This window comes from Momordica charantia, assembly GCF_013281855.1.
Source record: "Momordica charantia cultivar OHB3-1 chromosome 8 unlocalized genomic scaffold, Mcharantia_2.0 BLBB01000008.1, whole genome shotgun sequence".
NCBI lineage: Eukaryota > Viridiplantae > Streptophyta > Magnoliopsida > Cucurbitales > Cucurbitaceae > Momordica > Momordica charantia.
In genome coordinates this window covers 10,797,634-10,824,729 of record NW_028275166.1, presented here as the reverse complement: position 1 = coordinate 10,824,729, position 27,096 = coordinate 10,797,634, and the positions used below count along the sequence as shown (strand labels likewise).

General features: G+C 38.8%; 2 protein-coding genes and 1 pseudogene across 4 annotated transcripts; 2 read left to right on the top strand and 1 right to left on the bottom strand.

Moving 5' to 3' along the window:
* Positions 1 to 1,691: 1,691 nt before the first annotated feature.
* LOC111019964 (bromodomain testis-specific protein) lies at positions 1,692 to 8,914 on the bottom strand. 3 transcript variants are annotated; one of them, XM_022296490.2, is made up of 10 exons: positions 8,758 to 8,914; positions 7,736 to 8,010; positions 7,206 to 7,394; positions 5,228 to 5,317; positions 4,990 to 5,048; positions 4,306 to 4,453; positions 3,383 to 4,232; positions 3,175 to 3,298; positions 2,194 to 2,554; positions 1,692 to 2,091 (listed from the first exon to the last, which is right to left on the bottom strand). In XM_022296490.2, exons 2-7 carry the CDS (start codon positions 7,988 to 7,990, stop codon positions 4,158 to 4,160), a joined length of 816 nt encoding a protein of 271 aa, XP_022152182.1. In that variant the 5' UTR covers positions 7,991 to 8,010; positions 8,758 to 8,914; the 3' UTR covers positions 1,692 to 2,091; positions 2,194 to 2,554; positions 3,175 to 3,298; positions 3,383 to 4,157. The 3 variants fall into 3 exon arrangements, with proteins under 3 accessions (XP_022152182.1, XP_087983941.1, XP_022152181.1); XM_088127815.1 differs by having other exon boundaries at positions 2,056 to 2,554; positions 3,383 to 3,499; positions 4,134 to 4,232; XM_022296489.2 differs by having other exon boundaries at positions 2,056 to 2,554; positions 3,416 to 3,499; positions 4,134 to 4,232.
* LOC111019963 (S-adenosyl-L-methionine-dependent methyltransferases superfamily protein) lies at positions 1,978 to 3,601 on the top strand. Its single transcript, XM_022296487.2, has 2 exons — positions 1,978 to 2,526; positions 3,193 to 3,601. Exons 1-2 carry the CDS (start codon positions 1,978 to 1,980, stop codon positions 3,523 to 3,525), a joined length of 882 nt encoding a protein of 293 aa, XP_022152179.1. The 3' UTR covers positions 3,526 to 3,601.
* A 1,024-nt stretch (positions 8,915 to 9,938) lies between the features above and the next one.
* On the top strand, positions 9,939 to 11,419 carry LOC111019970 (F-box/kelch-repeat protein At3g06240-like; annotated as a pseudogene).
* Positions 11,420 to 27,096: the final 15,677 nt, after the last annotated feature.

Sequence of the window (27,096 nt, the reverse complement as noted above, 5' to 3'; positions counted from 1 at the left end):
CGGTGTACATGCAAGGAGGTAAGCCATTCTGAAGCCAAAGTCAGTATAGAATCCGAGTTCAACAGATCAGCATTAGACAGATTTTGTAGCTGGGTCCATGATTGACGTGATAGATAGCTGTCCCATCAGGATATTCCTCTGCTCGAGTAGTGCTCTCCTGAGCGACCTCTGGTCTTTGCTATTGACCGGTCCGTTCCCTATTGCGGTAGGTGAGATCTAGCACTCCGCTCCTCCTGCTAAGTGACCAAGACCGACATGTTAGGTCGGCTTCGTTGAACTGGTTTGAACAGGTGAGGTGGGCGTGGTTCGACCCCAACAGTACCTAAAAAAAATATCTTCGTATAAAGCAGATCTGCTAGGCTTTCAGTATATGGGAATAGGGGCAGTCTTAATTATATAGGAAAAATGATAAGTTAGGTTCCTAATCTTTCAAGGTCGTGGGAATGGAAAATTGAACAAATAAAAACAGAGAACAGTGCGGGTCGGGAACTTAATTTGGGCCTAAAAGTTCTAAAGGCCCATTTTGTTGGTTTACAACTTACAACCCCTACAAATTTGATAAAATTTACAAAACTAATAATTTAAATTTTATAAAAAAAAAGATAATTAAAAATTTATAACACGTGTTAATAAAATGATTTAAGCTATGTTTTGGCCAAAAGCACTTCCAACGTGAAATCATTGATTTAAAAGTGAACTATGAATGCTTTCGGTAAAAAAGGAAAAAAAGAAAGCTAAAAGCACTCTAAAGTGTCATTTTAAGTATCGATGGAAATATCGATTTCTCAATTTTATGGAAATGCTAATAAAAATTGATACAACTCATATTTTTAGAAAGATTATAAAAATAAAAAATTCGTAAAAAAAAATTAAATTAAAGCATTTTATCCTTTTTAAATTTAAATAAGTTAAAACTAATTAATATTAATATTATGTCTATATTAGTGATATTTTGTTATTTTTTCAATTTTTTTATAATATTATGAAAATGTCGATTTACCCCTTGTGTTAACATTGAACTCAGGAATATACAGAAATTTCGACAACAATTTATTAGTACTCCTAATAGAGTGGTTGATTCACTTGGTTTATCTTTATTAAAGTGAGATGATTGATAACCCTTTGAAGTTGGAGCTCAAAGAAAACATGTTGTAGATTAATAGTTTGGTGATCAAAACATAATTTGACAATCTTAATCATTCTAATCTCTTTGGTGTTAGTCTCTTAATCGAGTATATTAGACGTTATCTTTATAAGCATCGACGAATTGTCACCTCGTTCTAATATTCATCCTTTAAAATGATCTTTTCACACTTTTGTATCTTGTGATAGTTTTGATAGAATTCAAGTCCCTTGTAAACAAATTTAAATCTCTTAATATATATTTTTTGAAAATCTAACTTTTTCCTTGATCAATAATCAACCCTAAGAAATTATCAAGTAATATACTAAGGTTTCGTAATAATCATCACTCATTGATCACATGTCAAAAATTACATTCAAATTGACAATCAATCTCCTAAATCAATTTTTTTTCACCTGGTTGCATCCTGGAAAACAAAATCAACTTTTTAAACGAAAGACAAATTATAAATCATAAATCAACTAATTCAAGCCCTCTCAGTTACTTGCTTTGCCTCAGAATAAGAAATAGAAATTTCAGGTAAATATCATAGAATAAGATTTGATCCTGTTCATAGATTTGGTAAATATTCCATTTCAAATAGAGAAAGTTAGAAACAATCAAACAAATTGTTTGGAGATGGGATGTCATCATTAATTCACTCATTCACTCATTCATAAAAAGGGAAAAAAATAAAAAAATAAAAAAATAAAAAAACATATTTGAAAGAAACAAGTATGTGGGGCCCAAACAAATATGGAAGTAGAAAATGGCCACAAATGAAACCAACTTATCTCTGAAACTCAGTCCCGAGTCCCCAGTCCCAAAACTTGGTTTTTCCAAACACATGCTTGATGCTAGCCATTGACATAAGCTCCCAGCCATGGCTTCTTACCAATCATTATTCATACTCGGGCAAAGTAAAACCCCGCCGCACCCACCCCTATGCTTTGACAACCATCGCGAATCTGCAAGAAAACAGCCAAACAAAACAAGAATCCACAGCAGCTGCAGGCAATATCAGACGCCAAGTTCTTACACCACAAGGAAGAATCAAGCTTAATGCTTACCCGGATCGAGAATTCTATGCCTTTCCACGCTTCGTTACTCATGTCGATGATGGCTTCATTTCTACATTAACCAATTTGTATCGAGAAAGGCTGCGCCCTGGAATCGAAATCCTCGACTTGATGAGCTCTTGGGTTAGCCATCTCCCAAAAGAAGTCGAGTATAAACGAGTCGTTGGACATGGCCTAAATGCTCAGGAGCTTGTCAAGAACTCGCAGCTTGATTACTTCTTTGTTAAGGATCTTAATGAAGACCAGAAACTTGAGTTGGAGAGTTGCAGTATTGATGCAGTTGTTTGCACTGTTAGTGTGCAGTATCTTCAACAGCCAGAGAAGGTTTGTGAAGTCCTTTTGAAATATGTTTCTACACATTTATGCAGTAGCACAAATGGTGGTACATGTTGAATTAAGTTTGTAAATAAAGTAGATAATCCAGATTAATTTCATTGTATTTTTTTTCTTTGATATCCATGTGTCCAGGCCAGCTTACGCACACCTCGGCTATGATTAATTTCATTGTACACCCTAATGTTTAGGTGTTTTTTCAATACAGTCTCATGGTTTAAAAAATTTTAATCTAGGTTTTTTACAATTTAATATTTTTTCAGTCATACTATTTTTGCTGTTAATGTTAAAATTGGTTGGTAATAAGCTGGTTTCTTATAAAGGAAAAGAAAATTCAAAAGTGATTGACCATGAATCACTTTAGGATCCCTTTATAGTAATTTGACATTTGTAAAATCACTTTTAGATGCAGGGCAACCAAACAAATAAACTAGTGATTAAAAGTACTTTCAAGGAAATGTAACCAAGCACACAAGTACTATGCTATTTTTATCCAAAGATGATCAAAATTAGCAATCAAGCGAAAGATTTGAAAAAGATCTAGTTACAGGGTCATTACTAGCAGGCAATCCAAGATAACTAGACCATTCTCACTAATATAGAAGGCGAAGTTAAATTTTATGAAAATGGAAAGCTAACCAGTGAATATCATTGCAGGTGTTTGCTGAGGTGTTCAGAGTGCTGAGGCCAGGAGGAGTGTTCATCATCAGCTTTAGCAACAGAATGTTCTATGAGAAAGCTGTGAGTGCATGGAGAGATGGGTCTGCATACAGTAGAGTACAATTAGTCGTCCAATATTTCCAATGTGTCGAAGGATTTACACAACCCGAGATTATTAGAAAGATACCTGCTTCAAGTGGCGATGGAGAAGATAACTCACCATTCAGTTGGATTTTGAGGCTGCTGGGTTTGTTGTCAGGTTCAGACCCTTTCTATGCAGTGTTAGCTCACAAGAACTTCAAGCCTGTATATACAACTGAAAACAATTGATAGACCCTTGGGGAAAGCATAAATCTTCACGTCAATGTATTTTTGCAAACATTAGAATAAAAATTTGTTTAGCAATCGTCATAATACGCCCAGGCCTTGATAAGCGTGGAGATATCCTCCACGTCCTGAGTTCAAGCCTTTGGTTGAACTCAAAATCCTTGTTGGCTCTCGAAGTTAGTCTTGGGGAGAGTGAAGTCTCCTCAAGAATTAGAGGGGTGGGGCATGAACATAATGCATAAAGTAGGGCCTCTAAATACCCTGGTTTTTTTTTAATTGAACATGACATAGAAGAAAATCAAAACTGAAGCATAATTTACGGCAGTATGTCACACTTTCTATTGAAGCTCTTAAAGGTTGATAAGAGTATTAAGCACTAAGCTATATCCTGATTGATTTACAATCTCAATTAATCATTCGAAAAAAGAATGTGATTTTTAGCCTCAAAATCACCAAATTTCAAGCTACTAAGAGATCTCACCAACCACCTACAAAAGGCTAGAAACAAAAAGAGAGGGACTTTTTAACAAGGACATTGAGAGCCTTCAGAACTTCTTAAAAACCAGAGAAATAAGGCATCGTCTTCCTTCAAAAATGGTTTTTGGACCTACGAAAACATAAAAATTGTGGAACGGTCATCCCGATACAAGGTTCTTTGCTTTCTCAACTGCTTCGACGTAGTAATACAATCGCCAGAGAGTGATGTTATTCTGCAAAAAACACACGCACTTATATTCAGTCCATGGTTACTATTGCATGCATTAATGTGGACTTTTCACTTGCCTCTTTATCCAAATCAACATAGATTTCATCAGAGGAGTTCGTTTCATCTGTCCTATGTTGGATAATTTCTGCAACACGACCACAATTTTCTGGTGGAAGCTCCTGAATGAGTTTCTGAAGCTGTTCCTTTTCCTTGAAGGTCATAGGCCTGAAAAATAAAGACGACGGTAAACTAGACAGATCAAAAATAAATTTTAATGACTCATTTCTGTCATTCATACGTAAATATTCTCTGAAGGATAAAAATAGTTGGTTCCTGATGCCCATTGTTTAAAATATACCATCCATGAAATTGATTCTTCTACAAAATTTCTGAACAGCAAGAAATTCAACAGATTCACCAAAGTTTGTACATATTTTTTTTTATAAGAAACAAAGGAAATGTATTAAAAACCCGAAACCACCCAAGGGGGAAATAACCTAAAGGCGGAGGGCCAAAGAACTAATACAATCGTAGCTTTCCAATCGTGTATAATCAAATGAAGACATAATGAACTGAATGATAAAAGCATCATAGTGATCAACTTCATTATTCGGGCACAATACATTCTCACAAGAGGAAAAAGGTCGACTTCGTAGTACTAGTAATAACATCATGTTCCACAGGCGAACTTATTGAGAAGGACAAACTCAGTAGATGAGAAGAAGTGCCATGCTATACCCGCCTAAAACTTAACGCAATACCTGCAATTTGATATTACAGAATCAAGAACTTCCTCAAGCTGTTGCTCCATGTGCCCTAGCTGAAAACCCACTATTCAATGTTAATTAGCAGTTTAAGCACAACAACAGTAGCTTAATAAAGTATTAAAACACTGTGTTAGAGACATGATCCACTGGAATTACATATTACTGAAGGTAAATTGTATGAGCTGACAATATGAAACAAAGGCAAAAGGGAAAATGGATAATAGAATGTTACTGTTCCAGATAGTTCATTTGAAAGTTCAGTCACTATTTCTTCGATCTGCTTGCTATCATTCTCAAGAAAGAACTGTAATTCTTCATCTATCTGTCATGAAAAAAAAAAAAGGATAAGAAAAAATAATAGAAAGTTTGGTCTGCAGAAAACTAGACCATCACCATGCATTGTTATGCCAAGGAAAAATATTTTGATTCCCTATGAAAAAAAAAATTGACAAACTACATTGACTTGTTACCAATTTTCCAGATCCCCTATTTTATTCTGTCTTAGTGCACCAAACATAAAAGAGCTGGTCAAACTTGCTAAAAGCCAGAGATATCTTCCATTGACAATTAATCAAAGGAAGAACGAGGGGAGGTTGAATACCATTTTCTCTTCCAGTGAGTGGAGAATCATGATATGGAATAATGAGGTGCAGCCTAAGTAACACGATATTGAACAGCATGCAAAGGATACCCAAAGTTTTAACTAGGACATTAGATGTATGCAAGACCTGGTTGGGAAAGGGGCTGGACAAGGACCCTTCATATTTTTATGATGGTATGATATTGTCTACTTTGGGTATAAGCACTCGTGGCTTTGCTTTTTGTTTCACCTAAAAAGCCTCATACCAATGATGTTGTCCTTCACGTATATACCCATGATCTTCTCCTTTCCTAGTCGATGTGGGACTTTGTTTATACTCCCAATAATCTTCCACTCAAACAAAGTACAGGTATCCCTCAAATAGTCATCCACCAATCCAACTCCTATCCCAAGTCAACTCCTCTTCTTCAGAGCATATTGCCTGTCCACATCCAATAGAGTTCAACCATAGATCACATCACAAAGACGTTCTTTTGAGGCTTACCAAGCTCCCCTAAAATATTCATTCATCCATTTAGCTCTTGTACAGGTTCTGTCTGATAGAGCTCAATCACGAATTACACCATGGCTACATCTTCTAAGGCCCACCACTTCTTTGTTTAGAACTTGAACATTTCACCGATACAGCTAGGTTTAGACCATGTCTCTGATACCAGATGTTAAAGACAACAGTACCCTCAAGTATCTCCACAATGGTATGATATTGTTTGCTTTAGGCATAACTCTCCTTGACTTTACTTTTGGTTTCACCAAAAATGCCTCGAACTAATGAAGATGTTGTCCCTCACGTATGTACCAATGATCTTCTCATTTTCTAATCAATGTGAGATTTTGTTTGTACTCCCAACACCCCCATCCTCGAGATTTTAGGGTTAGGATCCCAATTATAAGAAAACAACGAGAAACTATATTGCAATATCAAAAGAAATTGATAATATCAATAACCTTTCGAAAGGACTATCTCTCCCACACAATCCATCTACTATGGACTGACTTCCCGAAACTATACCAATCCTCCACACTCCCTCTATTTATAACCATCCCTCAAACGAACTCACCAAGTAATTACAATCATGCCACTACTAATATCATAATAACACTCCCAATATATTCTCTATCAATACTCTAACGTTCAGCTCTTGAATTAAGTTCAGCTCTTGAATTAAGATACCAATGTAGAGAGGAATTAAGAAATTAGTATCTGAGAAAAAAAAGCAACTTAAAAATTTACCAATTGCATACCAAATGACCAACTATGATCACATATTAAAAACTACCAGCTTTCTTTGATTTTGCACACACCATCCTAAATATTTTATTTAAATCATGAGATAACCAAGACAACACCCATCTCTTGCCTTCTTCCAAACTGCTCAATGCTCATAATGTTTTAAAACTTGAAATAACATGGTCAATATCTGACTCTAACTCAAACAAAGAGTTCAGATTTCAGCATAAACCTAGGTTTTGCCTATCAAATGAAAGGATATTTAGGATCATCCATAAAGATACACCATACTATTATTCACTGTAGTAAATCAAAATGCATGGGTGCAAACCGAGGAGAGAGAGAGAAAGATAAAGGATGGGAACATAAATAAAACATTACCACTCTGCTAGATCCAAGATTAGCACAATCCTCTTGCGCAGATAGGCTAGTTGAATAGGGCAAGGATTTGAGTTTCTTAAAAGGAGCTTGCTCTACATCATTTATAGCTAATTTTTCTACATTTTCTGAGTTGGCTTTGGATCTCAAACATGACTTCAAGTGTTGGATAGATAGAGCAGGCCCGAGGATCTGCAGCAGCACAATAGTTACAATGGTAATTGGAAGACCATATATTCAATAAATAAGCATCAATTTGAGCTTGCATTGATTTTGAGAAAGGAAAGAAAGAAAGACAAAAAAAAAAGATGAAACCAGCTAGAATAAAATATTTAGGTACTTTGTAGTTCTACTTTCACGTATTATTTCTTAGTAAGAAGTTCTATTTGTTTAATACTCATGAAATTGAACTCAAAACATAACCAAAAAAGGTGGAGTTTACTCGGCACTTCATAACATAATTATTAAATTATCAAATAACAACCCATGTGCACCTGAGATGTAGTAACCCAATTATCTTTGCAACTATATACCTCATTTACTTCTTTTGACAGAATAACTGCACTCTGTCTCAGCAATACTTTCAGTTTTTCCTTTTTAAAATCAGAGAGCCTAGGTCCTATGCTATCACCAAATGAGGTCGAAGACAGAGATAACTGTGAATTATGGGGTGGAGAAGGGAGAATATCCTCTTGAGATAACAAATCTAGAACTTCCCTTTTGAAGTAACTGAAGTAATCAGGTCCAAGTTTATCTTGTTCATTTGCATTAGATGGATGCTTTGACATAACAAAACAACACCAGAGGACTGCACAGGCACAATACGTTAAATCAGAGAACTGAACTAGCCTACATCAAAGAAGGATTAGTAAAGCTTTCTTGAAAATCCAAAAGCTTTGCACAAAGATAACTTACTTCCCTTCCTGTTAATTAAAAAAAAAAACACACACACACACACACAGAGGAGTTTCCTCTGCTTTGTAAACCACAAAGGGGATATAAACACAATGCAAATATTCATCAAAATCTCACTCCTTAATCATAATAAAAACTCAAGAATAACGATAATCTTGCAATCAAAAGCCAAAACTAGTAAAAAGTGTTCGAGCAGAGGCAACAAATTCCCGTGGCTCAGCCTCTAAGAGAGCAGAATATCTGACGATGTCACGGAGAGCTGCACCTGCGCCATCTCCCGGCACTAACATTGTACAACTATCCAAACATCTCATTCAACATTAATAAATTTTCAGAAAAATTTTCGTTGAACATAAACTTTCAGTAAAACAATCTACCAAGCTCTTTATCTGCCATAATTTCTTCAGTGAGTTAACTAGAAACAGTAAGCTACTAAATAATGCCTAAAACTCTTTACATACAAAATTTCTACTAGCATAACTTCGAAGAAAGAGGACGAGATTAACGAACTGAAATCCATAAACGGAGAGGAAATTTTGCATTAATGGCAACCAAACAGATCTTAATCCAAGAAAGTTTCGCTAAACCAGTTCAAAATCATACGAGAAACCAAAAAACGAGGGAGATTTGAGAAGATTACGCGACAGAGAAACGCGAGACGATCGAGCTTCTTCCGATTCAGTGGAAGTGAAAATGAAGAGCTTCCCTTCGCATAATCGCGCCTATGGTTATTAATTTATATATTATTTTTAAAATATAAATTTGTTAGATTTTTTTTAATAGAGGAGGGAATTCCAACCTACAACTTAATGAATTGGTTTTAATACTTTTGCAATCAAGGAAGTAACTCCATTTACGGGTATTTAACATTTTAACCAAAAAGTTCCTGCTATAGGATCCTTTTTTTTTCTTTCTTTAAATGGGTTTAACTTTAATTCATACTCCTTCGGATTTTTTAAATATTTTATTTTTAGTGTCTTGAATCATAATTATTCAATAATTAAAATATCAATGTCAGTTAAAATACAATTTCAATTTTACAGATATATCAAATAAATTTTTTTTAAATGATTTCAATTAATATTTGAGTTCATTTCAATTTCTAAGTAAGTTATAGATGTTATTATTAGCATTTATATTCATACCCATAAATAGTTGTTGATATTTTTAATATTTCACAAATATTTATACGAGATATTAAATCTAAAATTTTCAAAAAGATTATAAGTTTAGTTTTATTGCAAATTGCATCTAATAATAAAGATTTCAAATAATTCTAATTAGAATCTTTCTAAGTTTTGTGTTTAATAAATAAATATCATATTTAAATGGGGAGAATTATAAAGATTTTTCAAAACAAAAAAAAAATCTAAAAAAAAAAAAAGTTGATTCTGTGTGTGATTTCAGCGACCGACAGATTTTTTAAAAAAAATTAGAAAATGATACAGATTTCGAAAGTAATTATTGTCAGTATATTAGTCGTAATTCACCCTGAAATTTTTTTTATTACTTTTAACCATCCAATTTGAGGTGCAGGAATAAGATTGTTAGGATAATTTTAGGAAAAAAAAATCTTGTACTCCTCCCCAATTTATTTATGTTTGATAATTTTATTTTTCAAAATATTATTAAACTTTCATTTTTCAAAAAAAAAATAGATATTATTTCTTTTTTTTTCACCAAAGAATAAAACTGCTCGCTTACAGTTAGATTCTGATTGGATCCAAACAGTTGGTTAAGATTATTCTTAAAAAAAAAAAAATATATATATATATATATACACAGAAACCGTGGAAAAAAAAGAAATAATAGAAATCGCGTCCAAATAACGCGATTTACCGTAAATCATGGCCGATTTCACTAATTTATTCATCATTCTAAATATTTAAAATAACAAAAAAAAACAAAAATTTGAAAAATACGTGGACCCCACAGCACGAAACGTGAATCTCTTATGGTACGCCGGTAAAATGGCATGGCCATAGAATGGAATTTTAATTTTGTAGAAACAGGAGACGCGTTGGTTGGTTCCCCTCCGAAATTGTTTGCAATGGCGAGTCAGGGAAATCTACCAGAAGATATGATGATGGAGATTCTGAAGCGGCTCCCGTCGGATTGTGTTGGTCGATTCAAGTGCGTTTCCAAATACTGGTACGCCCTAATCAACGACCCTAAATTCGCCGATTCTCTGCAACATCCAAACCTTCTTGTGAAGCTTACCGTAATTAGGAACGAGGAGTCTGGAGAGAAACAAACCATGCTCACCTCCCTCAAATTTCCCCTCGCATCCGCGGCTGTTGTGGACATGACTCTTCCATTATCCGACCATTTTCAGTATTGCGAATTCAATGGATGCTATTCTCGCTGTTTAATTTGCCTCTCCAATATGCTCGGCAATATTTACCTCTGTAATCCAGCAACCGGAGAGCTTCGCAAGCTGCCCCCCTCGATTCTCCTCACCGAACCCCCCGAGGACCCCTTCGATCGAAACGGTACAAGCACGGACAGAATTGGATTCGGGTACGATCCGAAATCCATGGATTTCAAGGTTGTTAGGGTTGTGACATTTGAAGAGGATGGATATTTATGTAACAGAACGGAAGTGTACGATCTGGGGAAAGATGGTTGGAGAGAAATCGAGAGTCGTGCTCGTGGGTTTGTAGTCCCGGATTTTTTCGGTAGATATGTATCACCAAGGAATGTATTACTGGATCGCGACGGAAGAGGAGGAGGAGGGAAGGAGTGAAATGATCCGGTCGTTCGACATGAGCGAGGAGGTTTTCGGGTCGATTCCATTGCCGCAGGGTTTCGTGAACTACACTGACTGCATAAATATGTGTGTTTGGAAGGGACGAATTGTTGTGCTTTTATATAATCCTGACTTTAGTGAAACCACCTTCGAAATTTGGGCAATGGAGAAGAACGATTCGAATTTGTGGGCCAAGGTATTCACAATCGGCTCTGTTTCAGGAATTGATAGGTCATTGGTGTTCGTGAGTTCTGATGAACTTGTAATGGTAACCAAGGAGGGACAGCTCGTTTTGTACAATCTCAACTCCCAACTCATTGTACAGCTTCCTCTAAAAGGACTCCCCGACAAGTTTGAAGTTACAGTTTTCATCAAGACTTTGCTGTCTGTCGGTTAACTGATATAACACAAGGTTTGGTTCTAAGATTTTACTTCTAAGAAATTAAGAAACATTATAAACGTCTGCTGTTTGGTTTTTTGTCATACAGATTGATTGCAAGGCATCTGTAACTCTAAAAGATTATATAGACACTTTGAATAATAAATGTGTGTACATTATCATATCACATTAGCAATTTGAGCTGGTGTTGTTTGATTGTTTTTAAATTGCAAATTTTGGATCTTAGTGTATTTCAATTAGTTATAAAGAAAATACTTAGATTAAACTCCTCACTTATATGCGGTTAATTAATAATAATCACCTTTTCATAGCAAATAATGTTTTCTATTTTTTCCTTTTTTATTTGATGCTAGTTCTTAATTAATTATCAAAAGTTGCTTGGTTGAGTAACTATACCTCATATTATCCTTATTTAGTTTTATTTATCGTTAAAATATGGTTATGGAATTATTAGAATCGTGTCCGACGGAGTTATTTAGATCAATAAGAGATTTTCAAGTAATTTTAACCTTTGAAATTTTTACATCTAATAAATATAATTTATTAAAATCCCAAGATATGAAACTAATTAAAGTAGAATAAGGGCAAAAAGGGAAAGAGCGAATCTAAATTGGCTAAGCTTGAAATAAAATTGGGAATTTTAATTTTTTAAAACGAGACATCTAAAGGCTAATTCTAAAAATAATGTAGATTTCAAAATAGAATCAAAAGAAATATAAATTAAATAACAAATTTCAAAACTAAGGTAGGTTTTAAAAATATTAACAAAAATAGAATGGATATTCGGTCAAAGTAAAGAATTGACACATCATATGAAAATATTGTATGGTCTATGCGATTTAAGAAAATTTGTTCACCATTTTTTTTTAAATTTAGTTCAAGATGTGTCAGTTCATTTGGTAGTGTTTCCACATTTTTTTGAAATACTTGTCATTTGTCATTTTATTTTACCACTTTGATATAGCATAAAGTATTTTCAATTTAACTTAATTTTATAATAACATAAATAAATGAGGAAAAACTAATAACATAAATAAATGAGGAAAAACAATACCATTGATAGTAAAATAATAACAATGATAACTAAAAAGGAAAATTAAGAGATATATATGCATACTTCATTACGATATATGTATTTTACTAATTTAATCATTTAATCTATGAGTGTATTTAAATTGTATTATTTCATACCACTTTTTTTTTCTTAATGAATTTTAGGTTACATTTCATATTTTTAATATATTAATTAAAAAATATATAAGTAATTTAATTTTTTATTTTGAAAATGTTATTTTTATCTAATTTGGACTCATTATTTTTTTTAAAAATATTTTGTTTGTTTATTAGAAATTCTAAAAAAAATTTGAAGCTAACATTTCATTAAATATTAAATATTTTAATTTATACTAATTCAACTTCATATTATAATTCAAATTATTAAAAAAATCTTTAAATTATATTATTGGAAAAAGAAAAGACAAAAAGTTATATATTCCAATTTTTAGATTTCATACCAATTGTTGATAATTAATTTATGAATTTACTATTTACAATTAATTAAAAACTTTTTGATATCCTTATACAATTTTTTTTTTCAACAAATCAACATGAGCTTCTAATGAGTTAATACATTACTATTTTTACTTTGTAAAAAAAAACATTCTAAATACATGATATGATACATTAGTTAAAAACAATAGTAACGAAAAAAAATATCAAACTTTAGCTATACACTAATCTAAAATATGCTAATGCTTGACGATCACTATTATTTACCCTAATAAATTATGAAACAATAACGTCGCAAGCTTTAGATTCAAGATATAGATTCGAAACATGTATTCTCTGCAACTTGATGAATATGCCACCAACATGATTTTGAGATGTTGAGATTGAATAATATTTAAATTAAAGAGCAATGTTTTGAGAGAATTAAGTGTTGTGAAAAAAATAGTGAAAGAAAGTATGTTTTTATAGTAGTAGGAGATAAAACGTCATAAAACTTTTGAAATTCTAATAAGAATGGTAACAAACGAAACAAAATATATAATTTTATGGTGTAGAAAATCTTTTGTATTCTAGTCGTTTACATTCTAACATTATTGTTTAGATCATATATGTATTTATTATTAATGATATAATTTGTAATTTAATAAATTAAGGAAGGGAAAAAAATGTTCAAAAATGTTTGTCCGAGATCCTCCCATTTTAGTATAGTAAAGATAGTGTTTGGAAGTTGATTAAGTAGTGGAAGAGTGAATTTAAGTTGGAGAGAGTTTGTAGTCTTATTGGAGTTGTGGTGTTTGTTGGAGATAAATTTGAAGGGTAGTGACCTAATTAGGTGAAGTTAGTGATCGGTTATTACTTTTTTTATAAATATTTTATAAATTCAATGAATAGAACTTCTTCCTTCATACAATTTATCTATTGCTTCCACTCTGTTGTTCTCTTCCACGATTTACACAATGTATACCTGTCAACATATCTTAGTTATCTTTCGAGTCTGTATAAAACACTTTTTCTTTAGTATTTATCATTAATTTTCCATTGCCATTGAACAAAAAGACTCAATCCATTTCAAGAGTTGACATATATAACATATTATGTATAGTTTCAAACAAAATGTTCATGTAGATATTTATTGATCATTAATTCATATAACACAAAAGATGTGTCCTTGTGTGGCTTCACATGAATAATATATTAAAAATTTTACGGTAAAGATTAAAATTATACATACATATACATATATACTTACTTGAACAAGGATTTAAATCACATTTTTGGTCTATGAACTTTCAAAATACATATTTTAATATTTAAACTTTCTTTTAATACAACATGTGGGTTTCGAACTCACAACCTCTTGGTTGGAGGTATATGTTAATTATTTTAATATTTAAACTTTTAAAAATAATAATTTTCAATATTGCTATTATGTTGTCTTTAATTACTTAGTAAAGGAAGGACGTGACTTAAAATGTGTATCAACAAGTTGACGTAAGCCCTAAGCCCACAGCTCAAATACGTGGTCTGTGCTATTTGACGTTTTGCTTTCTTTCGTCAGCATGGGGTTCTCCCGACGAACTTTCCGAAGAAAAATTTTATCGGGAGAACTTTACCCAACGTCTTTTAGATTTTTGCCGACATTTTGTTTGCGTAGGTAGAAAGGTAATTTTTAGTAGTTAACATGAAGAGCTGTCTTAATTTTTTTTTTTTTTGAAGATTGAAATTTTGAAAAACAAAATCGAAAAGGGAAATATTCGAAGGGTAGGGTTGTAATAATCACTTATCATTTAAGAGTTTGTAAAAAGGAAAATCTAATTGGAAATTAACATTTAAACCAACAAAATATAATCTCCTACATCTATTTTTTTCCTTGAAGTCAGATATTCAAATTCTCATATCCTGAATTTATTGTACTAAAAAATTAATATAATATTTTATTTAAGAAATGAGTAGAAAAACCAATCTGGAGTAAGTTGAACATTTTTTAGTGTTCTACTGATGGGAGTTTTTTTTTAATCCCAAGTAATTTTGTAAATTATATTTTTTATAATTATTTTAATGTTTATTTATGCACTTTTTTTAATGTGGTTTTCATATATATTTAAAAGTGATTTTGGATGATTAATTTTTTATTTAAAAATGATTTTAGAATAACCAAATTAATAACATATATTTGAGATAAAAGTTTAGAGATAGTACAGAGATTTAGGAAGAAAAAAATCAGAGAAAGGAAACAAAATTGACGATAGACAAAAGAATATATATATAGAGATAGTAAAAAAATAAATTTTCTCAAAATTTAATATAAAATAGAAAAACAATTTGAAATTTAAAACAATAACAATTTAAAGATTAAATTCTTATTAATTATTTTGATTAAAATCACTTGAAAAACTCATTTCTCAGGTGATTGACTGGAAATCACTTAAAATGATTTTTAATTTTTCTAAAATCCCTTATGAATCACTACAACATGTAAATTTTAAAATAAAAGTGATTTTGACACAAGTGAAAGTGATTTTAACTTTGTCAAAATCACTCACAAACCTGAACTTAATACTAAAAAATATGACTCTTCGCGTCTTAAACACCTAAATCTTATCTTAGAGGTCAAATGTATAATTTTTTCCCAAGAAATAACAAAAAATCAACACTAAAAAAAAGTCACAAGAAGAAAGTACCAAAACACTAATGATAATAATAAGACACATAGCTTTAGGACCATTTCAATTATAGCACTAATGATTACCATAGTCTAACTTAAAATTAATTATTAATGGCTTATTTAACGTTCCCACTATTTGGCAATTATTTCTATTTCAAGTTTTTCATTTTTAAGAAACCTTTACAATATTATCTAGAAATTTTGAAACGACAAAATCAAGTTTTTTGTTCTTATTTTCTAACTTTTTTCAAAACAAATAAAAATATTATTTTATCATTTTTTACTTATAAAATACATAATAAATATAAAAAAATTAATATAATATAAATATTTTTAATAATTAATTAAAAGATTTAATTTTCATAAAAAAACTTTTACTTTTTTAATTGAAAATTCTAGAGAGCAAGAAATGAGAAATAGTTACCAAAATATTATTGTTCCTTTTTTAATTAAAAAAAAAATAAGAAACAAGAAATAGTTACCAAAAACACAGTTATATTTTTATTTATTAAAAAAAATGAAACGAAAAGCAAGAAATGAGAAACAGAAAACGATAACGAAGAAACAAAGTAATATAAACGTTACTAAATGGGCCTACACTATAACTTCTTAAAACTTAAGATGTAAACAGGATCATTCCAAATTTCTAATTTTTATTATAAGTAGCCAATCTATACCTAACTTGCTTTAACTGATTAATGCATATACACCAACTAAACATCAGTGGATTCGAATGTCACCCCACTTGTACTAAAAAGACAAAAAATCTTCTTATAAGTAAATAGAATTAAAAAAAAAGGACACTCTCGGGATGATTGAAAAACTATACCAAAGAGACAAATAACAAAATTGAAGAAATCCACTTTTATGCTCCGTTTGGTGTCTGGAATTAGTAAGAAATGATATCAAATTACAGGATTTTAAATTATAGAAATGATTTCGAATTCTTGATTGAGTTTGGAACCAAGTTGATTTTAAATTACAGAAATTAAAATTTCTTGTTTGGATGTTCACAAGAATTGAAAAGAAAGTATATCATTCGACTATTATACCATTAAAATTTTGTATGATATTGTATTAATAATAATATAATATTTTAATATGAAATAAAATAAAGTTATGTATAGAAATGTAATCATTTAATCAAATTAACTTAATAAATTAAAAACTTCCAATGAAATTAAAAGTAAAACACAAAAAAACGTTTAAATATTTCTATTTAAATATATTTTTTAAAATCTAAATGAAAATAATCAAGATGTTTATAAGTAAAAACACTTAAATCGGTCGTTAACCAACTTTCCCTCATATTTTTCATTAACTTTATTTTAAGAAAAAACTTGGCTCCTTAAAGTTAAAGGGCTCCTTAACACCCTTAAATATTTGATAAAAGAGAGAAATGCAAAAATAAAATATAATTAAAACAATTAACAAGTTGTCAAATATTTAATGTCCTTAACTTTAAGGAGCTAAGTTTTTTCCTTTATTTTTATTGCTCGTCCTTCCTTATTAAAACAAATCCTAATAAACATAAAAAATTCTATACACACCGGAACATACAAAAATAATTGCACCTTTGGGCGTTGGCGCAGTGGCAAGAAAACCCAAGTTCGAATCCTCCTGTGTCCAGAAGTCAAAAAAAAAAAAACATGCAAAAATAATTAGAAAACAATACTTCAATTAATAAATATATATAAAAACATTCCTCTCAAAAAATGTAAAAAGTTGATGCATTTTATAACATTGAAATTATGCAATTAAAAGTAGACTTTCGCCTACCACTACGTCTCAAAAGCGTTATGGAAAGTCTACGCAGTAAATTTGTTATAGTGAAAACTCTCTAAAAATAGTAGATATACAAATTTTTTCTCATAAATTTGTAAGAAAAATTCTTAGTTCTTGAATACCCCTCCTCCCCCAGATTGAAGCTTTGGAAGATGAAGAATTGTAATATGTTTGCAATCAAAAGTCAAAACTAGTAAAAAGTGTTCGAGCAGAGGCAACAAATTACCGTGGCTCAGCCTCTAAGAGCAGCAGAATATCTGACGATGTCACGGAGAGCTGCACCTGCGCCATCTCCCGGCACTAACATTCTACAACTATCTCATTCAACATCAATCAATTTTCAGAAAGTTTGAGAATTTTATTTTTCAAAATATTAAAAAAAGTACAAAAATAGATATTATTTCACCAAAAAATAAAACTGCTCGCTTACACTTACATTCTGATTCCATCCAAACAGTTGGTTAAGATTATTCTTAAAAAAATATATATATATACAGAAACCGTGAAAAAAAAAAGAAAAAAGAAATAATAGAAATCCCGGCCATTTGACGCGATTTGCCGGGCCGACTTCACTAATTTATTTATCATTCTAACTTTTAAAAGTGAATATTTAAAATAACAAAAAAAACAAAAATTTGAAAAATACGTGGACCCCACAGCACGAAAAGTGAATCTCTTATGGTATGCCGTTAGAATGGCATGGCCATAGAATGGATAAATTTTAATTTTGTAGAAACAGGAGACGCGCTGGTTGGTTTCCCTCCCAAATTGTTTGCAATGGCGAGTCGGGGAAATCTACCGGAAGATGTGATGATGGAGATTCTGAAGCGGCTCCCGTCGGAGTGTGTTGGTCGATTCAAGTGCGTTTCCAAATACTGGTACGCCCTAATCAACGACCCTGTTGATGCAAGGATATGCACAACAGTGTGTTCCTGATTGCAGCTCGAACTCGGCCTCTGGGACGATCTGAATCCTTGGGCGGACCTGCACAAAAAGGTGAGCACTCCGACGATCAAGTCAGTATAGGTCGGATTCCCAGTTTAGTTCGAGGTCAGAAATCATCTACCTGATCGTGGAGTGAAGTCCTCTACTTATGGGTGGTAGTCCCGCTAATCTCGCAACGGTTACACCCGATAATCTCGGGATCGTCGATTACACCCGGTAATCTCGGGACCGACGGCTACACCCGATAATCACGCCGCTGACAGTAGTTCGCATAGGCCCCCACCGAGCTTTCCGGTAGGTCGGACCTCGGCCAGGTTCACCTCGGCCCTCATACTTAGCCTCTGTCAACGCTAGTGGTGGTGATCTCGTCCTTCCGAGCTGGGCATGACTCATGAGTCATCTTGGAGCACCAATAGGGGTCCTCCACGTGTCCAGGGTATTCTCTTCCCCAAACATTGGCCCTCTCTCTGTCTGGTCCGATCTCGACCTGGCAGAGAAGTTCATTCGATTCGTTTTGGACGCGTGGCGACTTCCTATTCGTGGGAAAATATAACCGTCGCGGAAGATTTATCGTCGGAATATTCAAATATTTCGACGCTTCGGATCTCAGGGAGGATCCTAGCCGCTCGTTGATTACACGTGTACGGTGGGGAAATCCTTCCGACGGGCTATAAATGCCCCCGATCCTTCAGGTCATACCTTACGTTCCCTGAATTCTTGGAGTTCGACCTGAAGACAGCTCGAACCCTTGGTAGGTCGGTCTCTTCCCTCACTTTCTCTTTCGAACGTAGTTGCCATGTCGTCCTCTTTTAGCAGCAACTTAGGATCCGATGAGGACTTAGCTCGTAGGTTAGAGTCCGAGCTCGAGGAGATAGAAAACTTTAGACTCTCCGATGACGGGGAGGATAGTGACGCCTCCACCTCAGGTCAGGGTTTGGAATACCCTTCTAGGATACCTGAGCACTACCTCGGATCCCTTCGTAGGGGGTTCGCTATCCCTGAGAACATCCTCCTCAGGCTTCCGGAGGAGGGGGAGAGAGCTGACAATCCTCCAGAGGGATGGGTCACTCTCTACTTCAAAATGTTTGAGTACGGCCTCAGACTTCCCCTTCACCCTTTTGTCCAAGAATTTCTCTTCCGGACTGGGTTGGCTCCGGCTCAAGTGGCCCCTAATGGGTGGGGTGTCATTTTCGCTTTGGCCATCCTTTTTTGGCTACGAGCTCGGGATAGTGAGGAGGCCGAGCTGTTGGACGTAGACCAGCTCCTCGCGTGCTTCGAAGCGAAAAGGATAGCTAAGAAGCCTGGTCGGTTCTATATGTGCGCAAGGAAAGGCGCAGGCGGTATAGTTAAGGGGCCGACCTCCATCAAGGGATGGGTGAGGAAGTGGTTCTACGCTTCAGGGGAATGGCTCGCAAAGGACGAGTCAGGTCGTTCCTTCTTTGACGTCCCCACTAGGTTTGGGAACCTAGGTACGGAGTAGCTCTTGCTTTTTGTAATTTTCCTTTCTGTCATTCAGGTCTAACTCGGATTTTGTCTTCGTGCAGTTTCAATCCGACCAGTCCCCGAGCTTACGCAAGCCTCCTTCGACACGCTGAAATATTACAAGGAGCGCTTTCCGAGGGGTAGGAAGGTCGGAACCCTGGTGACCGACGAGCTGCTGCTTGAGTCCGGGCTGCTAGATTACAACCCTGCAGTTCGTCCCATCGAATCCTCAAGGCCGAACTCCGAACTTGGTATGCCGAGCTTGCCTCCCCCCCTTTTCCTCTAACCTTGTGTTGACCCCTGTTTTTATTTTGCAGCCATGGTTTGCGGATTTGCAAGCAGCGTGAAGCGTAAGTCCAAAGGCCGAGCCCATGCTCTTGAGACCGCCCAGAGTTCGAAACCTGCCACCCCTACCGTGGCAGGGCCTGCCTCGGAAGATCCAGCTCCAGGGATCGAGCTGGAGTCTTCTGGGGGTCCCTCGAGGGAGAAGCGCCCCAGGGATCAGACCGAGGCGGGGGACGCCCTGCCTTTGGGCGAGGAGGTGAGGGAGGAAGCCCCTCTGAAGCGAAGAAGGAAGAAAAAGAATGCGATCTCCCCCTCGGAGGTCGGAGCTTGCGGGGTCTTGCCTGCAAGTTTCGCAGATCGGGTGGACGATCCTGCGGCCAGGATGGGCGGGACGTCCGACGTGACGGCACGGTTCAGAGTTCAGCCGTCAAGTGCCGGGGTGAGGGACCAGGTGTCCCGCATTTCGGCTGCAAGTTTGGACCGCTGCTTATGGAGGGCGTCCAAATTTGTGAGCGACCCAGGGTCCGTTCTGCAGAGGACCATCGACTACGCCGCTGAGGTAAGACCGATGTCCATTTTGGCTCAACTTACCTAACAGGTAGCTCGGTCTAACTTTCTTCTTTGTACCTTTTCTCAGGCATTTGTTGCTTACATTCAATCGGCTCTGGCCGTGAAGGCCGAGCTGGATGGGAGGGAAGTTCTGGCAGCGAGGGAGAAAGAGGAGTTCTCTGCTGCCTTGGAGGCTGCTTCCTCCACCATGAAGGATGAGCTGCTGAAGGCTCACTCTGAGGTGGAGATTTTGAAGGCCGAGGTGGAGACCCAGGCTGAGCTGCTGAAGAAGGAAGAGGACAGGCGCAAGGCCCAACTCCGAGCTGCCCACGCTATCACCAGGGGCTTGGAGAAGGAGAAGTTCCAACTCCTGAAGGAGAAGGACGACATGCTCCAGGCGCTTGAAGCGAAGGATAAGGAGCTGGAGCATGCGACTGCCGAGCTGGAGACGGCGAAGGAGCGTCTCAGCAATGGAGTCCTACTAGAGGAATCGTTTAGGCAGCATCCTGACTTCGATGGATTTGCCAAGGACTTCTCTGATGCGGGCTTCAAGTTCCTCATGAAGAGCATTGCTTCCGACATGCCTGACCTTCAGATCGATCTCAGCGGTCTGAAAAAGAGGTATGCCGAGAAGTGGGCGTCTGGGCCTGGCGGCACCCCTGGCCCCCAAGCGTTGGTGGATTAGTACGTCAGAGATCTGGACTCTGACTACTCTGATCTCGAAGAGGACCAGGTCGGCACCACACAGGAGGGCGCTCCTCAGGCGGACGCTTAGGCGATCATCCTTCATGAGGCTTTTCTCTGTCTCTCTTCTCTTCCTTTTTTGTTTGTAAGTGTCAGGGCAGAGCTGCAAAGTCTATAAGCCTTGGCTCTGCTCTTAATTCAATAAAGAGGCTCCCATTTGTTTCTACTTTGTTGTTGGCAACCTCTTGTCTTTGCTTTTCCTTTGAACTGCAGCTAATGTCACCTCGCACCTCTTACTTTTGAGGTCGCGCCTTTAATTAAAATAATTTGAAAGTTTGAATTTGAATCTCTGTCTAGCATTCAATGCATTGCACCAACTCTGGATTTTTTAACATCGCCCCCTTAACTTAAAAACGTTAAAAGGCTAAAATCCTAAGTCCGTAGCTATTCTTCACATCGCTCCTCGTACCCCCAAGTTCGGAGGCTTGACCATTTTGAACTTTTCACATCGTCCCTTTACCTTGAAGGTAGGTGTTTCACATCGTCCCTTTACCTTGAAGGTAGGTTTGAATTTTAAGTTCACGAGCGGTTTGGGCATCGCACCTCGTACCCTTAGGTTTTGGAGGATTGAATTTGAACCAACTGCTGGAATGCGACCGCGTGGGAGTCCGTGACCCCCATTTAATTTCTGGTCGAACTCGGAATCATGAAATGAAATCATCACATTTATTCCGATCATAATTCTTTTGAAACAGTATTTACAGATCCATTGAAAACCCTTCCGGCGTTTCAAGGATAATAACGCTTCAGGTGCCCCGCGTTCCACGGGTGCGCGAGGACGTCTCCTTGCAGATCGCCCAATACGTACGTCCCAGGTCGGATTATGCCCTTGACCTCAAACGGGCCCTCCCAGGCCGGATCAAGGGCACCCACGTGTGTTTGGACCCTCCTTAAGACTAGATGTCCGACCTGAAAGGCCCGAGGTCGAACGCGGGCATTGTAATGTCTGGCCATTCTGCCCTGATATTCCGCCAGGCGTAGCTGGGCCATTGCTCTTCTTTCTTCCAACAAGTCGAGGTTGAGGAGCAGCTCTTCCTCATTTGTCGTAGGCTCGTAATGCTCTACTCTGTCAGATGGCATGCCGATCTCAACTGGGACTACGGCTTCGGAGCCGAAGGCCAGGGAGAACGGGGTCTCACCCGTCGATTCTCTTTGGGTGGTCCGGTACGACCATAGAACCTCTGGTAGCTCCTCGGCCCACCTGCCTTTCTTAGAGTCCAATCTAAGTTTGATGCCACGCTTGATGATCTTGTTGACTGCCTCCACCTGCCCATTTGCTTGCGGATGTGCGGAGGACGAGCTAAGGTGACTTATGCCAAGCTTGCTGCAAAAGTCTTTGAACTTGGCGTTGTCAAACTGCTTCCCATTGTCTGTCACAATGACCTGCGGTATACCAAAGCGACATATGATATTTGTCCATACGAAGGACGTGACTCTGGATTCCGTTATGTGGGAGAGCGCATCGGCCTCGGCCCACTTGGTGAAGTAATCCACAGCAACCACAGCGAACTTGGTCTGGCCCTTGCCCAAAGGGAAAGGACCAATGATATCTACCCCCCACTGTGCGAATGACCACGGGGCCGAGATGGGGGTGAGCAGCTCGGGGGGTTGGTGGATTATGGTTCCGTAGCGTTGGCAATTGTCGCAAGTTCTAACGAACTTCTTGGCGTCCTGGCTGAGGGTCGGCCAATAGTATCCTTGTCGGATCACTTTGGCTGACAGCGACCGGGCGCCTGAGTGATTGCCGCACACTCCTTCGTGGATCTCTCTGAGGACGTACAGGCCCTTTTCAGGGGTTAGGCATCTCAATAGAGGCAGGGAAAAGTCGCGCTGGTACAATGCTCCACCTCGGACCACGAACCGAGCTACTCGCCTTGCCAACTTTCTGCGCTCCTTGGGGTTTTGTGGTGAGTTGCCCCTAATGAAGTCCGCAATCGGGTCCATCCATGAGGATTCTGGAGCGCCGATCTCCATCAGATCTGGCTCTGAGATCGAGGGATTATTTAAGATCTCGACGGGGACCGACCTGGCCAGGTCGGTCTCGTACGCTGATGCTAACTTGGACAAGGCGTCAGCATTAGAATTTTCTGCTCGCGGAACCTGGCTTACTTCGTGAGTTCGAAACTGGGCGAGGTACAATCTGACCTTGCCCAAATACTTCTCCATTCGAGAGTCTTTGGCTTGGTACTCTTCCTTGATCTGGCTCACAACTAGCTGGGAGTCACTGAAGATCTTAACACGAGAGGCCCCCAATGCTCTAGCGATTCGCAGGCCGGCAATAAATGCTTCATACTCAGCCTCGTTGTTAGAAGTCCAGAAGCCGAACCGCAAGGCATACTCAAATCGCTCGCCTCCTGGTCCAAGCAATAGGACCCCGGCTCCGCACCCCTTCTCATTGGAGGATCCGTCGACATAGACTGTCCACGGTAGGTCGGACTCGCTCAGCTCAGAAGGTGGTGTGAGCTCGGCTATGAAATCTGCCGCTGCTTGTCCTTTCAACGCAGTTCTGGGTTCGAACTGGATGTCGTACTCACTTAGCTCCATTGCCCACTTCATTAGGCGACCAGAAGCTTCTGGCTTATGGAAGATGCTTTTTAGGGGCAAGTTAGTGAGCACCACCACCGTATGGGCTTAGAAGTATGGTCCAAGCCGTCGGGCCGAGGTGACCAAAGAGAGAGCCAACTTCTCCATCTGAGGGTATCTCGTCTCGGCTTCGGTCATAGCCTTGCTTGTGTAGTAGACCGGGTTTTGTCGCGCTCCCTCTTGCCTGATTAGGGCCGAGCTGACGGCACTGTCAGACACTGCTAAGTACAATTGGAGCTTGTCCCCCGGCATGGGCTTGGCGAGCAAAGGTGCCGAACAGTGGTAGCCCTTCAATTGCTGAAATGCTTGTTCGCACTCCGCTGTCCATTCAAACGGCCCTTTCTTTCGTAGGACTTTGAAGAAAGGAAGGCACTTATCTGTCGACCTTGAAACAAACCGGTTCAGGGCCGCAATCCTACCATTGAGGCACTGAAGCTGCTTCAGCGTTTTAGGTGCCTCCATCTCGATCACGGCTTTAATCTTTTCGGGGTTGGCCTCGATTCCCCGGTTGTTCACCATGAAGCCAAGGAATTTTCCCCAAGAAACTCCAAAGGCACATTTAGCTGGGTTGAGCTTCATTTGATATGCCCTCAAGACCTCGAAGGCTTCGGTCAGATCGGAGAGATGCGACTTAGACTGCTTGCTCTTGACAAGCATGTCGTCCACATACACTTCCATATTCCGGCCGATCTGCTTGGCAAACATTTTGTTCACCATTCTCTGGTAGGTCGCTCCTGTGTTCTTTAACCCGAAGGGCATGACCTTGTAACAGTACAGACCTTGGTCTGTTATGAAAGCGGTATGACCCTGATTTGGGACATGCATCTTGATTTGGTTGTACCCAGAGTAGGCGTCCATGAAGGTGAGCAGTTCATGCCCGGCTGTGGCGTCCACGAGCTGATCAATCCTCGGCAGTGGGAAGCAATCTTTCGGGCATGCCTTATTTAAGTTCGTAAAATCTACGCACATTCTCCACTTTCCGTTAGATTTTTTAACTAATACAACATTGGAGAGCCACTCGGGATACGAAATTTCTCTTATGTATTCAACTTTCAAAAGTTTGCTAACTTCCTCAACAATTACATCACTCCTCTCCTTGTTTGTAGGTCTTCTCTTTTGTTTCACAGGTCGGAATGATGGATCTATGCTGAGGCGATGCGTCATAATTCGCGGGTCAATGCCAGGCATGTCTTCATGGGACCACGCAAAGACGTCCGAGTTGGATCTGAGGAAGTGGATTAGCTCCTCTCTGTCGGTGGCCCCCAGCTTGGTTCCTATGCTTACCTACTTCTCAGGACTAAGCAGAGGAACAAGCTCGAGCTCCTCAGTGGGTGCGGCAAACTCCTTCCTCGGTAGGTCAGCCTCGAACTCGAGCGTCCCATCCCTACCGGCGAGAGTTTCGAGGGCGCAGACCGATGAGCCTTTGAGTGCGGAGGCATAACACTCCCTCGAAGCGGTCTGTTCTCCTCGGACCGTGCCCACGCCATTAGGGGTGGGATACTTCAAAACTTGATGAAGCGTTGAGGGAATGGCCAGAAATGAGTGGATGATGGGTCTCCCAAAGATGGCGTTATAGGCCGATCTACCGTCAATTACCACGAACTCGGCCATTTGAGTGACCCGAGTTTGGTCCTGCCCCAGCGTGACCGGCAAGTCGATGCAACCCTCTGGGATGACCGATTCTCCAGAGAACCCAACCAGCGGTGTCGGGCTTTTCTTCAATTGCGACCTCGTCCATCCCAGGGCGAGGTAGGTCGGTAAGGACAGGATGTTAGCGGAGGCGCCCCCGTCCACCAGCACCCTCCTGACCACCACATGATCAATCAAGGAAGCGATCACAAGTGCATCATTGTGGGGCAGGTGGACCTCCTCCAAGTCTGCACCGTCGAAGGTGATTGGGCAGGTCGGCCCCTGCTCCCTGATGATGCACACCCCGCGCCTGGCTGCACGAGCTAACTCCTTTCTTTTATGTCCAGACTGACCCCCGCTTGGCCCTCCGAAAATGGTATTGATGACCGCAGGTCGGTCAGTGCGTCGGGGCGGCGTCCTTGAGCGCTTTCGCTCTTCCTTTTTCTCTGCTGAGCTGGTCCCCGGCTTTCCCACAAATTTCTTGAAATAGCCATCTTGAATTAGATCCTCAATTTGGCGCTTCAACTCCCAGCAGTCCGACGTGCTGTGGCCGTGCTCCCGATGGAAGCGGCAATACTTGTCCTTGCTGCGCCTCTCCGGGGCTCCCCGAAGCTTCTCAGGACGCTTGAGTAGTTTTTCCATTCCAGACTCCTCGATGTTCGTTAGGATCGCGGAAATTGGAATCGTGGTCGGGGTGAAGCGCTCGTAAGGTCGGCTCCTGGTAGGTCCGCTCTCCGCCCTTCGATACTCAGCTCGGCAGCTGGAAAAGGATCCCTTGTCCTTGGACTTGGGATCTGCCCTTTCTACATCTTTTCCACTTCTGCCCCGGCCGATCTTTCGTTCTGATCGGCCGGCTTTGGTTCGGAGGAGCTCCTGTCCATCGATGACTTTCTTTGCCTTCTGAAGCACCTCGGCGAAGGTGGCCGGGGCTTCCTCTCCAAGTTTCACCGTGAGGGCTTCGTCGGCTAGATTGGTGAGGAAATAGCACATGGCCGAGTCATCAGAACAGTGCGCGACCTTCAACTGCTCCTCCTGGAATCTGGTGACATATTCCCGCAGCGTCTCACCCTCCTTCGGTCTGATGGTGGCGAGATTGGTCGCTGTCTTTTTGTCATAGTGCCGAGAAGAGAACTGGGCGAGGAACTTCTTTCTCAGCTGAGAGTAGGTCGAGATCGACCTGGCTGGCAGTCTCCGATACCACAATCGCGCGCTACCGGTAAGCGCGATCTGAAAGGCGCGGCATTTGGTTGCGTCTGATGCCGCTTGGAAGTCCATGAGGCCTTCAAAGACCTCAACATAGTCCTTGGGGTCCTTCGTCCCATCATAAGGCTTCACGGTAGGAGCTTTGAACTTCGGAGGGATCGGTGCTTCCAAAACGTCCGAGGTGAAGGGCGATTCTCCCAAGTCGCCATCGTTCAGTGAATCTTCTTTCTGCTCACATTTGGCCTTTAAGGCCTCCACCTGAGCATCGAGCTTGCCCCTCAGCTGGTCGAACTCCTCCCTTGTGATCACCCCTGCGGGATTGTGAGAGGATTCAGCCTGCTGGTTGGAGCTCCTGCTTGAGCGGGATGGTGACTGCCCTTTTCGGAGAGACGATCCTCTCTTTCTGTTGAGATGCTCACGGAGGTCTCCTTTCTGGCGAGTGTACCCCTCG

Bases quoted from the DNA above. Each gene is read 5' to 3' on its own strand.
- LOC111019963 (XM_022296487.2), top strand. From the start codon at position 1,978: ATGCTAGCCATTGACATAAGCTCCCAGCCATGGCTTCTTACCAATCAT. The intron at 2,527-3,192 runs GTTTGTGAAGTC...ATATCATTGCAG, and splicing joins ATCTTCAACAGCCAGAGAAG to GTGTTTGCTGAGGTGTTCAG.
- LOC111019964 (XM_022296490.2), bottom strand. From the start codon at position 7,990: ATGTCAAAGCATCCATCTAATGCAAATGAACAAGATAAACTTGGACCT. The intron at 4,454-4,989 runs GTATTGCGTTAA...TTTATTTTTCAG, and splicing joins TCTGTAATATCAAATTGCAG to GCCTATGACCTTCAAGGAAA. The intron at 4,233-4,305 runs GCAAGTGAAAAG...TGTTTTTTGCAG, and splicing joins ATGTTGATTTGGATAAAGAG to AATAACATCACTCTCTGGCG.